We start from the raw sequence: 15,380 nt of genomic DNA on the forward strand, positions 1-15,380 counted from the left end.
AAGCTTTACAATCTGCACAGTGCAATTTCAGACTTGAGTGACAGTTCATATGCATTGCATACTGTACCAAGGTTTCTCTAGTTTTCTTCTGGCTACAAGGCTATTTCTGGACAAAGCCTCCAAGTTCTTATCACTAAGAGCTGGGGCAGAATTAATTTTCAGTTGTGTTTGAGATGGCAGGCCGAATCTTCATCCTGTTATTGTGATGGTCTTAACATCTGACCATCCAAACAAGGATTTGTATCTTTGACCTTTTTATCCTTTATAAAAGCTTTTGTGACTTGACTGATGAAGAGTTTAGAACAGAACAGAACAGAACAGAATAGAATAGAATAGAATAGAATAGAATAGAATAGAATAGAATAGAATAGAATAGAATAGAATAGTTTACTTCAGTTGGAAAGGACCTGCAATGATCATCTAGTCCAACTGCCTGACCACTTCAGGCCTGACCAAAAGATAAAGCATATTATTAAGGGCATTGCCCAAATGCCTCTTGAACACTGACAGGTTTGGGGCATCAACCACCTCTCTAGGAAGCCTGTTCCAGTGTTTGACCACTCTCTTGGTAAAGAAATGCTTCCTAATATCAAGTCTAAACCTCGCCTGGTTCAGATACTTAGTTTAAGTCCAAGTAGACTTCTCAGACCTTCTGAGCTCATGAGAAGTTTGTTACATTTTAAAATTATTTAAATTCCTTTGTCTCCAAACAGATGCATGGCCCTTCTTAAGGTGATTAAACCTTATTTTTGAGCTACTTGATTCCTGGGAAGGCAAGTCCTTTGGAAAAGGAAAGACTGTGTTTCTGTTTAGTGTAAATGAGCTTTAGGTCTTAGTGGTATAGTTTTTAAACTAAATTCCACAAGAAATTGGTAGTTGTGCTGTGATATCAGCTTTATGAATTTTATAATGCATTGTCAATGTTCTACCTTTCCTTACTACAATTATTCTGATGTTACTTCTTTCTTGTGTATGAACTAGCAAAACTGTATATTGAGACTGAGAAATCAGTAGTGATATTGCACTTACAAAAAAGTGAACATAAAGAATAATTTTGTACTTGATAATTTTGTAGGTACAAGCCTGTGCAGAAAGTGGATGGAGTTGCAGATGGTTTCACAGGAAGTGGTCAACAGACAGGCACATCTGCTGAACAAACTATGATTGCCCAAAGTCAACATCATCAACAGTTTTTAGGTATGAAAAGATGTGTTATACCATTGTATAAATAAAATAAACCCCATTATCGCCATGAACATCGTCATACAAATATAATAATTATTTTAGTTATGTTGCCCTGTTTAAAACTCTGATAACAGAACAAAAAGATACTCATAGAAGCTATATGTTCTATATTATAAGACTTCTGCAATATTTAATATGCATCATGCAAATATAAAAGAAAAAAATGTGCAAAATCTATTTGCATGGTAGATTTAAAATATATTGCAATGCAATTGCAATGAAGCATTTTATACAAAAATGCATACTGAAATTCTTTCCGTAAAAGCTCATTAATTTCTACCAGCTTCCCAATTTTTTGAATATGCACATGAATTGGGATTATATTTTTGCACTGCAGTTGTGTTGACCATTGACAAGAAGGTGTATTGAGTTTGTGCTGCAACATTATAAATGGAAAGAGCCAAATAGTTAAAACCAGAAACCTGAGGTTCGTGTTTAAAAATGTGCATTTTGTGAATTCATTGATGTAGCTAAGCATATCAATTTCTCAGTTGTGGAAGCAAATGGTAATTTAGTAATTTGCTAATGTAAACAAGCTTATTAAATGTGTTATTGCAATAATTGTACACTTAGCTTTGAGTTCATATATCGGGAATTTGAAGCACCACATCCTTTGGCCTAACCTTGCTGTTACTGAAATCATTGGGCACCTTAGGCTATAGTTTGCATTTTTTTGAATTTTCCCTTCCACTGTCCCCCTGGTTGAGGCTGCATTTTTCCCCCCCATACCAGTGTATCTCTTGGAAACATTAATGAAAATAGTAAAAGCTCATGTTGGCTACAGTTGAAAGTCTTGTAAATTTCAAATAAGTATATTCACTGCTGAGTCTACTAAACCCTAACACGCATGACAATGCAAAAACTATTCAGTTGATCAAAACAAAAACTATTAAATTATATTAATCTCTTATGTACTGACATGAATATTCTGCTTCATTCTGTCATATTCTGAAAACGTGTCTTAGCTTTTTTTATATACAGGTACAATACGTATGCAAAATTATTTTTATCTGCTATGTGTCAAGAATAATTTAACATCTCCTTTTGCTTAAAAATTAGCTAGCTGGTTTGTTCACAATTTTATTGCAACTTCAGAATATATTAAATATGAAAGACATTCCTCTTTGGGCATTATGACCTTCTAGACTTTATTTCTTTACATCATACTTAAATGTTTTCTAATAGAACTGTAGTTGGCACCATTCACTGTGCTTTTGCCAAGAAATGTTGGACCAGATGATCCTTGAGGTCCCTTCCAACCTGATATTCTATGATTCTTTGATGATTCTATGATTTTTAGATGCAAAACACACTGTTTAGAAGACACATTAGAGATCCATGAAAAACATGGCTTGATACCATAGAGACTTTATTCTTTTTTTTCAGATGAAGTATGCTGAAATCAGTTAATGCTACAAATACTTTCACAATTTTACTAAAGCAAAACTTGCAGTAGTAGGCATTGGTGGTCATACATTAACAGCAATGAAGTCCAGATGCCAAAGTCTTCTTGCTCCTAACAACCCTATTTTAGCTAGCTAAATTTAGAATGGAAAATTATTCTCGATATTTAAATTAACATATATTCTGCAGTTCTTGGAAGCATGAACAGTTATTTAATCAAGTTGACACCTCAAATAATAATTTCTTTTGCAGTCTGAGAAACACTCAGTGTTAGATTTTGCTCCTAATACTTCTACATAAATATTAACTGTCTTGTTTAAAAGGCAGAAGTTGCAATAATTTTTCATTCAAAATCAATAGTATTACAATCTAAAATATTTAATTATATAAACTCCAAAACAATGCAAATGTCAAATGTTTGTAACAGGAAAACAAATTTATTTATTTCAGAAGACAATACACAATTTTGTTTTGAAAAACACAAGAAAACTAGCCTGAGATCATGTCTGAAATATTCAGAAACATCCTACTGTCTTTAGTATGTTCCAGTCATTATTTTTAAACAACACACTAAAAGTTAATATATATTTTTATAATTATAAAATTTTCCTAGTTATTGTACAGTACACAATACAAATTGCCCACAAACTATTATTTAGCTCCTTCCAATTTTTAGAGGACAAGATATACTAAAAGATTTAGCATTTCTCACCAAAAAAAATCACAGCAGGAAATACATATTTACAAAATCAAATACATTATACAAAAAAAACTATCAAATTATTCTGTAAAGATGTTTTCCTTAAATAATTAAAAAGTGTGTTCAACTAATTCAAAAACTGCAAAACGACATTACATTATGTCACATGTACAGTCTACAAAAAAGTTGCTTTCTTAATTTACATAATGTATGCAGTAAATAGGAAAACAAAAGTTCAATTTCTCCTAGTGTTATTATATTTCTGTGCCTGTGGGACTGAATAATGTAATCTGCCACTTACTAAGTGAAATTTAAATGATGGCACTTTAAAAAAATACAGTAGAAAATAAATGAAACCAAGTAAGTTTCCTAGAAGGTAAGAAAGCCCTGAGTGATGATAGAATTATTGATTGGCAAGCTCTAGAATTAACCTAATTACAGTTTACCACCTGAGGCAAAATTTCCCAAGTGTTTGAAAGGCACTCAAAGTTTATTCAATAGCCTCATTGGTTATTACTGTAAATCCAAATTTCCACTGAAGATGAGAAACTTGCTTTGGTACAAAATTATATTTTTCTGACATTTTCAATTGCTTTATTGGGTTAATTTAATATGATATTTAATGTTTAAATACAAAGCAATCACTTTAGCAATGTATTTGGGAAGTGTTTGTGTAAAAAAAAAAAACCAAAAACAAACCAAAAGAAAAAAACCCCTCTTGTTGACACCAGCAAGTCAAAAGATACTGGATTAGGTCCCCGGTAAACACCAACCAAGGTGAGGTTGTCTCTCCACAGTCTTAATTCTTTTAAAATATTTATTATTTTAGAGTAAAGTTCACCCAGTGCTGAAAATTCTTTCAAGACAATTGTGCCACAATCAAGGAAGCACTTAAGAACATAAGAGCATTTCTCTGATTTGGATTTAAGTGAGGGTCATTTTGATGTTCATAGTCTTGTTATGGACTTTCTTCTCTACAATGAATTTCAGCCTTAATGATCAATTTACAAGAACAATTTTTACCAAACGTTTAATTACTCAGGGCTTCCAATCCCAACATTTTAATTGCTGGGTTTCTTTTTTTATAAGAAAAAAAATCAGAATAAACCAAGAGAGTTTAAATGATCAAACTAAGGCATATTTTCCTCAAACAAAAACTAGGCAGTCACTTTGTAAGTGGCTTTTACTATTTCTTAAGTAAAATGGGTAAATTAAACTCAGGTCTGCTGGCATATAAAATCACTAGCAGCAATGTTCAAGGCATGCAAACTGAGAAGCATTTACAATAAATTATGAATAAAATATTGTTAAATTAAAACCCTTTGAGTATTGCATTTTAATTATGCATGAATTTGTATTAACCAACTAAAAATCTTTACAGCTTACTTGCAATATACTATTGATGTAATTCCATTAAACAATGTAATAAGACTTTTTTTTTCACTCAGCTAGATTTGAATAAATACATCTGCACCTAGTGTTGCTGATTGCTACTGCCAAGGAACCAGTAGAAAAGCTCAGTAAGGTGGTATTCTATCTATAATTTTCAACAACTCTTTACTCACTTCTGAACTTGTTCCCTTGTTCTGGTGAGTACTACTTGGAAGAACAAAGGACTTTTTCAACACAGCAGAAAGCAGATACAATTTCTAGGTGTTTTCTTTTTCTTTCTAAAATCTGACATTCAATAAGAGTCATCCAAACTGCATCCCTGTAGAGGAAGCCAAATCTAGTATCTCTGTCTTTCCATTAGTTCATATCACAGTGACTGAATGTTAAAAGTAATATGAATACAACAATGTTGTTTTTGTCTATTTATCAGATAGACTGCAGAAAATTTGACTGCAAACATACCAAGGGTTCTGTAAAATTAATTCTCTTGTTAACTAAGCAGTTTTGGTTGTATTTTTAAAGATTTTCATTTACAGTATTAGGGTATTCTAATATTACCCTAAAGAGATTTTCAAAATAGTACAAGTATATATATTTTTTTCTAAACCTCCATCTTGTAAAGGCATCTTAAAGTAAACAACTTATGTGTCTAGAGTCAGATATTTGATTTCTCCAGATATTTATGCAATTATGAAAATAAAATAACAGAAGTAGTGTTTTGCACCAGACAGCACATGTTCATGGCAGTGAATAATTTAGCCTAAATCTATTGAGCCTTCTGTAACAAAATAATTTCTGTCTAGTATGCAAGTATTTAATTTAGAAATTAAAAAAAAAAAAATTTCTACAAGACCATCAGTTACTTAAATGTATAGAATATCTTCAGTGGTCTAATTAAATTGCCTAAGAAGTGTATCCTTACAATGCTCAAAGGGTTAATGCAAGGCATTACATTAAATTAATTTTCTAAGGCTAAAACTAAGCACTTTGTATTTATGCTTCTATTCCTGTTTTTTTTCTTTTTATCAAATACCATTTATTGACCTGTTTTTAAACCACAGACATGATAGTTTTCCTGTTCTAGAGACAAGGATGCAATTTTCAGAAATTTATACTGATCTCTCAAATTAATGTTTTAAATTCTGAAATCACTGTCACATGAAGTACCAAAAATACTTACATTATTAAAAAAGTTAATTTTTCACCAATTTTTTTCATGAGTATAAAAGGTTATTTTATTTTGTAAAACCACTCTATAAATTAAGTTAGATTGCAATGTAGCTCTAACTAATATAAATGTTTTTCTAAACAATGTTGATATCATTTGGTGAGAACCACAGATATATCAGGTCGGGTCTTCCCCTGTGGAAAATAGTTTGCACAGAAGCAGTGTTTCAGGCATTTAAAAATGCTTCAGTTTAAACAAAAACATTTTATAGACATATAAGGTGACATTCCTCAGTGACAGTACACCAGCACATTGTTTTACACATTTGTGAACTAAAGGCGGAAATGCTGTACATCATCATTTTGTAAGTAAACAATTTAAAAAATATTCTCCAAATTTTTTAATGGAACATTAAAAAAAAGGTGCACAAAGCATGCTACAGTACAATAAGAAAACACAGAAATAGATAACTGCAAAGAGGGTTTTTTAAAAACTGATTTACAATGAGAAATATGAAAACGTACCAACAACTTTTCATAAATATAAAACTTTTGAAAATTGGGCCCTGTGTTTTGAAAAAGTAATTCAACAATACCCATTCTGCCACAGTGTTCACTGAGTTATTTGTGCTAATAGGGAAAGTGTCTCTAAAATAATTATTTCGAATTTTGCATCAAGATCAGGTAAAATCCACAAATCATATGAGCCCTTATCTTATAATGCCTAGCCAGTAGATGCTTGCTACAGCTCTTCAGAGCTCTAAATAAGTTAAGCAGGCTTCAGAATGGCAATTCAGCCACATGCTACACACTACATAATTTGGACTGAGGTATCCATATTTCTGTTCTTAGATCATTAACAATACTCATCTATTAACAAATATCAGAAGTGTGTAAATTGTTTCATATGTGTATGTTTGATCAAAATTGCAGTAAATTTAAAAGCAAAGCACAAAAATCTCAAACCCGTAAGTATACACAGCAGCTTGCAGCAACTTAATTCTTTTAAATATTTGTTAAGGTGGGGAAAATATTACTTAAAAATTTGAGAGAATAATCAGTTGATAAGCATAGAAATACAAACTCCATTCAGTTATCTGAATCAGGGATAGTTCCAATTTGTTCTGATAAGTGCTATTAGAATCCATGATATACATTCTATCTTTGTATGCATATATTTTGTTTTCATTTTGCACTACATGAACAGTGATCAACTGTTCAAAATATCAATCAAAAGATATTCAGGTCCCACCTCTTCTTAGCAATCTAGACTTATATGTTACAACTATACTTTTCTCTCAGCAACAACATATCCAACATTCTACCAATAAAGGACAATGATAAGAAAACATTTAAGGTTTGTCAACACAAAATTTCAAACCAGGCAATACAGACCATCAGTACATCATAGAACACCCTATGTTAAAAATGAAAAATGCTGAATATTTTATTTTATTTTACTTGTTAAAATCTTATAATGCAAAATAAAAGGGAGTAAATATTTATCATAGGTTAGTTTTTAGGATTTTTGAAGGGTGCTGATTTCTAAGGGAAAAAACCAGGATGCAGTGATATTTGGGAGAACAAAATCTATGAGGATTCAGTGCACAGGTGAATTTAGAGATAAATGAATATAAACCTCATTTGCACTTTTTGTCAAGACAAAAAACATCTACTGACATCAGTAGGAATTTTGCCTACATAGAATGGAGCAGGATGGGTTGGCCTCCAAATTCTGCTGAGCAATTTACAAATAATTTTGTACCCACAAAAATGTTAGTACATCTTAGTTGATCTGTAGCTGTTCTTGGAGCATATGAAAGCTCTAGCAACAAATTTCTTTGCTAAAAATACACTGTTCATTTCACATGCTGTTCACCCATTTGGTATATATGACTTTTTAAAAAATAAAATCAATCCATAGTCACATTAGATAAAACAAGAGACTCCCTAAAGTTTTTATACAGTTCTTTCTATAAAATTGATTCTCTCCTTCACTTTTTTGCTTTTATGTATTTATTTTCACATGTGTCTGCTTTAAAAATAATGAAAATGCTTAAAATAATAATAAAAAATCAGAGATGTTTAATGTCAATTAATATGGACTGTATAAACTATCACTATAAGATGTAATCATTAAAACATAGCATCAGGCTGACACCCTACCACATATACAAATTGAAAATATGTGCTGCATTATGTACCTGCTCATTTATTTAGTCTGACTTTTTAAAATTAAAATCTGACAAGGGGTTAAAAATATGTAACCGTGCTTATGACTAGGGTCCATTTACTTTAACAGCATTTGAAGTTGGTATTAAAGCTAGTTTTGCTTTTCAAGTTCCCAAGCAAATTTTATTTGTAATACAGTGAAATTCAGCTAGAAACAAGAAAAAATAGTTTTATTATCAATTTTAAGAGGGATATTAAAATCACTTAATAATAAAACCCCCTTTTATTTCTTTGAAGACTATGTAACCTGCCCTTAATACTTAGGAAATTTGAAAGTGACAGGCACACCTTGTTGAATAAATTTTAAGAGTTATTAAGAATAACAAAAAATACTAAATCTTAGCTTCAGTTCTGTTTAAGGCACCATGTAATAGCCGAGGTACAATGATCCCTGATGTACATTCTTAAATGGCAATGGTCCATCTAGCCACCTACTCAAATTCAATGCAATTGGGAATGTGGGGTGTGCCAGTTACACTACCTTATTAAATTTTTGTAAAAATTTAAATTCACTTTAATAATCAGGAAATATATTTAGAAAAGAAAATTATGCAGGTTGCTACATTCCTTACATTCTATAAATTATTATTTATGAAAGCAGCAGATTGAACTAGTAGTAGGAAAAGACCTGGAATAGAAGAAAGTTATCCAAAAGGAATGTTTTCCTGTATGTCCAGTTCAGCATAAGTAGCATGTACACTTAAAAAAAAAATCAAATCCCTTCTTTTCTGGTTCAGTTTCTATCAACTACAGTACCACTCAACAACCAAAACCATCTGTGCAGTGGTCTCAAATATAGAATCAGTAGTCTCCAAAGCCAGAGGAACTGGCATGCAAATAAAATCTGGAGCTGTTGATTTTAAAGGAAGCTTGTATTGTTTACATGGTAATCAGACAATTGGGTATGCCTATAGCGTACACATTACCACATTGTTACAATTCTATCACTCATTCTGCATTTGTAAATGCAGCAAAACCGCTTTTTCCTTACAGAAAGAAAACGATAGATCTTCCCAACCCTCCAACATTATGATAAAAATACCTCCTGAATGCTCACAATTTCATCAAAATAGTGTCTTCTCATTCTGTTCAATGAAAAGCACCTTTTATAACAAATTTGATGCATCTGCTGCCAAATGAGTATGCCTCCAGCATAAGTCAAAGAAACTATTTCTTTTAATATTTCATGGAAGTGCATCTAATTAAAAATCTATGTATATTAAATCATTATGACAAATACTTAACATTAAAATATTTTTAAACTATGAAAAAAATAAGTTAATTTTAAGAGGACAAAAACATTAACATTAAAAGCTTGGCAAAAATCTTCTTTGACACTTGAAACTAGGAAAACTCATAATATCAAGTAAACAATGTAAAATGATTCTCCTTACAAAATTTTTTAAACATCTGGCAAAATGCATACACCCATTTCATTTCACAAGTCCAGTAAAAGGTAATGTTCAGCACAGCTAAAATTTTATAAGTCAACTTTCAGACCTATTCTCTCCCCCTGCACCCACCATTAAGTCCAGCATCAACAGGGCTAATATAGTTGGGGGAACACTTCAATATTAGACTGCAGTATATGTATTTCCAGTAGCGCTGCATTGTCTGACAGTCTGAGTGTTTGTAACAATGTGCTCATTATGAAGTGGGTTCAGGAGGCTCTGCTCTACTCCACTCTCAAGCACTGGCTGCTGCATGCAGCCCACCCGAAATGCCTGGTTTAGTTCTGTTTTCTCTCTCTTGGCTTGTGGCTCTCCATTTTCATCCAGCTCTTCTTCTATTTCACTTTCAACTTCGCTGCCCTCATCTGCACAAAAAAATGACCAAGAAAAAAATAGCACCAAGGGAAAAAATCTAAATACAAGTGCCTTTATTTTGCAAATAACATGAAATATGAAAACAGTTTTCAAAACAAAACCAAAGTTTTCAAAACAGAAAACAAAGTGTAGCAACCTGATAAAGTAGAAACTGAAAGCTCAACATTTCATTGGGAAAAGTCAATAAATACTACAGTTAAATAGGGTAATGAACTCTAAATTTATCTCATTTTACTGATAAGGAAACTGAACTGAAGAGAGGTTGACTTGTTCCAAATCATATAACCAGTGTAAGAATGGAGACCAAACTAAGCCTTCAATCTACAAAGAGAACATAAACTCATTTCTTACTATATCCTTCAGTAACAATTAGCAAGTTATTTGGCAAGTGTTTGGACCCAATTTCGCCATCTTCACTTATCAAACCCATCATTCACTACAAATGTAGATATATGTACATGCTAATCATATCTTCCTTTTTCCAGCTGTCCATCCCCTTCAACTCTCTCACCAGAATATATAGCTAAATTCTGGGTGAAATTTTGAAAATTTTTGTATAAATAATAAACAGTTTAAAAAAGATTTTCCTATTAAGAACCTAGAGTATTCTAGTCATTATTATATACTATATATCATGTATAGCATATTGTACCCATATAATAGTAATATACACTTATACACATAATTTAAATTATGATACAGCTTTAGATTCCACTTTACTATATTTTCAAAAAATAAAAACCTGTTTTTCTCCAAGAAACACATTAGTTCTATATAAAATTATACACTTGAGAGATTTGACTGCTTACCTTTATCCATATTTCCAGGGGATATAGGATTTAAATCACCAAACTGCAAAATAAACAATAAAAAGTGTGGACACAGTCCTACACAAACATAACTTTAGATTATCTATGATGAAGCTAGTACTGTGCTCCAATGGCTTGAGGCTAGTATGAAAGTGCATGCATGTGACTGCAGTCACGTCCATAGTATACCAGTTTATTTTCCATTCCATCATATTTGTGTTCATATTAAGGAAATTAACATTAAAATAAAAAATCCTCAGCAATTAAAACAATGGAATATAAACTTAAGCATATGTTTTTGCTTTTTTTAGTGTGACATGTCAAGGCCTTCATTGTTTTGAGTGAGATATTTCTGATGTAGAATGCTGGAAAATATGACTGGTGTCCATTTTTAAACTGCAATATTTTAACCAAAAGCTCTTTTAAAAGTTCCACTAGGTTTGTCACTAAAGGCAGTTATAGTGTAGCAAAACTATATGTAAGGTAAATAAATGGCACCGCTGAAAATAGGGCTTATGATTATTACAGCATATTCTGATAACTAGTTTACTTATACAAAAAACAAATTGAAAAGTAAAAAATACCACCTTCCTTCTTCCCTTTCCTTGTCTGAGTCATCCACCCTTCTCTTAAATGAGAAGCAGAAGAGCATAATTTGATGAGCCAGTCTCAAATGAAAGGAGTACAATAATTAGATAAATATATTTCTAACCATACCTGATTCAGTCCTTTTCAGAAATACAGAAAGATAAAACTTCAGTGAACATTAAACTAGCATAAGCAGCAGCAGCCCTATCCTTCCAGGTTCTCTCACACATACTCCCTTCTCACCTCTCCATACCCATCCTTTCACCTTAAGTGTTAACATGGCCATGCAAAAAACCACATGACAGAACTGATCCAAGAAAAAACCACACAATTTTAATGGGGTTATTTTGCACAGGATGAATTCTCTGATCCAGTTAACCACAGGACTGCTGGAGTACTTGTGTCAGCATCAGTGTCCAAAGCTAAGGGGACAGGAGAGGAGGAGACAGAGTGTTTTTCTCAGCTATAAAGCCAGTTTATACTGGTTTCAAGTGTTTGTCAAACTAACCTTAGTCCTTCCCATTTTATTTCAACCATAGTCAGTAAATTCAGAGAAACACAAGCCGCCATGCATTTAATGTTTACATCAGTTTCCCTGTTCCCCTCTTACCTCTAAAAGCTTTAGATTACATATTTTCTCTCTAAGATCATATCCATCTTAAGTTTACCAAAACATTATAGGAAGTCCCACAGTACACCAAAAACATTACATTTAACATATACCATGTCTGTCAAGAAAACAAGAACATAACAATACTACACTTTTGCAATACTTTGCTATAAATGTAATGGCAGAGTTTAATCAAATATCTAATCAGAAACAGTAATTTATTTTTTCTAAATATCAAGCAACTACAAATTAAGCCAAGACTCCCCATCTCTATGAAAAAGTACATATTTTTATAATATTTAATGATACTATTTAATATATCCTGAGGGAAGAATGATATATCAAGTCATGCAAGGTGACTTACAACTTATCAGTAAGATAAAACATGATATAATGATCATCAAGTATAAAAACATTAAGCTTCAGTCTGGTAAACCATCCATTGTATATCCACATCTATCCATTTTCTATCACTTTAAAAGTAAAATTCCTTGATGATAGCTCCTCAGATAATGTGAATTCTCAAGCAACTCACACAAAATTAAGTTAGGTGAGCTACTGAAAAAAAGAGGTCTGAGGTAAACTTCAATTTGCAAATACCATAGACACATATAAGACACAGTGGTTCTGAACTATTTGCTCTGTTTTAAACAAAATAAACTGAAATATAGTCATGAAAATATGTCATGTGCCAATCCTGCAAGTACTTCTGTGCTACTTTAATTTCATGCATGTTGTTGGTTGGCCCTGGTTAACAGTCAAGCACTCATCCAGCCATTTGCTTACTTCCCCACCCCCCATCCAGAGGGATGGGGGAGAAAATAGGAAGAACTGGAGCAAGAAAGCTCATGGCTGAAGATAAAAGCAGGAAGATCACTTACCACTTACTGTCATGGGCAAAACAGACTCGACTTGGGGAGTTTAACTTAATTTATTGACAAAATAAATATTTAATTACTGATTTGAGTAGTGTGAAACAAAAGCAGAAAAGAACAAAACATTTAAGGAACACTTAAGGAAAACATCTTTCTTCCCCCTTTCCCAGGCTCAACTTCACTCCAGGCACCTCTCTTCCTCTTGTGTTATTGTCGTAAATTACACTCAGTCCCTTCAGTGAGGCAATGGGTGGTGCAAGGGGGCTTGTGGTCAGTACAGGAATATCCCTCTGCTCTGGACGTTCTCCACAGTCTGCAGGAAATATCTGCTCCACCATGGATCATCTCCTACTGCTCTGACCTTGGTGTTCCCTCTGCTGTTTCTCACTCTCTTTTATTCCCTCCTCCTGTGCCCGTCTGGTGTTTTCTGCCCTTTCTTAAATATGTTTTCACAGAGGCACCCAAAACTTTGCTGATTGGCTCAGCTTTGGCCTGTGGTGGCTCCGTTGCCAAGCCGGCTAGAACTGGCTATGGGCAGTCCCTTACCTCTTCTCACAGAGGCCCCCCCCTCTTGCCACTTCTGCACGTGACCCACCCTTCTGAAGTCAATGAGACTGCTCACTTGTGTAAATATTTGTATTGGAATTTTAAGTATGTGTAAGTATGTGTAAATATGTGTAAACAGATTCCTGAAAAACATTTTCCTATTATTCTGTTCCTTTAATATTTTCATATAAACTGGTTTTTCAGAACTCAAAAAAGTAGGTTTCTACCTACTAGGTTGATCTACTTTTTTTTTTTCTTTTTTGAGCAAGCTCGTTTGCAGAGAATCAGTGTTAGAAGTCATTGTGGTTTTAGTACTCTGAAAAACAACCAGCCAAGGAAACATGGATTAAAGTATATAACCCAAATTTGAAGATACCAATGTATTTACAAAATATCCCATAGCTCCATGTAAACATTAAAAAAATACTGTAGATGCTTATCTAAATTGATCACTAAATTCACCAATACATTGTCTTGCATATTATCTTACCTCTCCCATAACTGCGATAGGTGTCTCTCCTGTTGCCTGAGCAACACGATGTTCTACTAAGTAAAACATGTACTCATCATAAAGCAATCGGATCAGATGAAAAGAGCCAAAGCTAGCAGCACTGCGTAAGGTTAAATCTCGAATCACCATTGAGCTATTTAAATATGGGGGAAAAAAATAATGAAAGAAATATCACAATTCTTTAATAATTTATTCATAAGGAATATGCACTTCAAGAATCTTTTAAAGTAATGCTATCCACAAACAGCTGATTTATGGTGTCTTCAGAAAGAAATGTCTGGGAAAGACAATTATTTGACTCTCCCCTTTTCCTGAAAGCATGGTTGGAGACCACATTACACAACTAGAAGCTAAATTTTCAAAAAGACAGGAAGGTTTTTGTTTTGGTATATGCACAATTACCGATATGTGAGTGCATGTAAAAACTGACCTTAGTGGAAGTTCTTTGTTAAAATTTTAAATAATAAAATTGTATTAAGATTATTTAATTTTAAACAAAGTAGTCCTTCAAAATATTGTGTCTGTTGTGCTCACATTCCTAGTTCAAAGGTTTTAATTGGTATGGTTTTCAAACTTGTAAAATTTAAATAAGTTTGTGTATACCTTATAATAGAAAACTGCAGATTGTAGATGAAAACATTCATATGATACCCTTAGAAAGATGCTACAATGTACCATTTTGAAAAAAACCCTAGCTTTACTATGATAACTGATATAGTAGCAGATGACATGGAATATTTGTCTTGATGTTTTTTTACACATGAAAAATATTTTGGTTTACCTACATAATAAAAATAGAAGCCATGGTATTTTAATAAATGGTATTAAGAACACTGGCTTTAAAATTGTATATCTATTCAATCCAAAATGTTTCATAGCATGTTTCCAAATCAGGATAAAATTCTAACTTCATTATTTTAAAGTCACAAGGCCTTTAAAATAATATACAAGGATCATTTCATCCACTGCTGAATTGCACATAGCCCTGTGTTTAACATTAACACTAATCTTTCGTGGGGGGATGCTCTTAATTTCTTGGGAACTATTGTCTGATATTAATTTTGTCAACATTATTACAGCATACAGTTTAGCAAATAATAAAATAGCTAAAATAATTTAGAAGACTATTAAGAAATACCTGTAGAAAGACCATTTTAAAAGAAATTGCCGTGCTGCTTTAGGAAAGCTGGGTCTTCCTTCATATGGTTTCAGTGCTTGCATCATTACATTATCAAGCCAGGCAGCCCACTGCTCCAGAGTGCTCTGCTGCTGAAGAGTCATCTTGAAATCTGTTTCTAGTCTTTGAACCATATTGTCATCACATTGACACACCCAGGAAGCCTGTTCCTGTTACGACACATGGAAAACATGAAAGCAAACCACAAAATTTAAATTATTCTTAAAGACTGAACAATTAAATGAAAAGGATGAAATACACTAATTAGGCAAACTAATGAGTATTTTTATTTTCATGT

The 15,380-nt window shown here is 32.6% G+C and overlaps 1 protein-coding gene across 1 annotated transcript in view; it reads right to left on the bottom strand.

The window, feature by feature from the left end:
* Positions 1-9,164: 9,164 nt before the first annotated feature.
* LOC141917719 (transcription factor RFX3-like) overlaps positions 9,165-15,380 on the bottom strand; it is a 207,214-nt gene continuing 200,998 nt past the window's right edge. The window contains 4 exon segments of the mRNA XM_074811130.1: positions 9,165-9,956; positions 10,776-10,853; positions 13,857-14,038; positions 15,044-15,252. Of these exon segments, the coding sequence (XP_074667231.1) occupies positions 9,715-9,956; positions 10,776-10,853; positions 13,857-14,038; positions 15,044-15,252 (711 nt within the window). The 3' untranslated portion in view covers positions 9,165-9,714.

The sequence above is a fragment of the Strix aluco genome, chromosome W (assembly GCF_031877795.1).
Source record: "Strix aluco isolate bStrAlu1 chromosome W, bStrAlu1.hap1, whole genome shotgun sequence".
Taxonomy (NCBI): domain Eukaryota; kingdom Metazoa; phylum Chordata; class Aves; order Strigiformes; family Strigidae; genus Strix; species Strix aluco.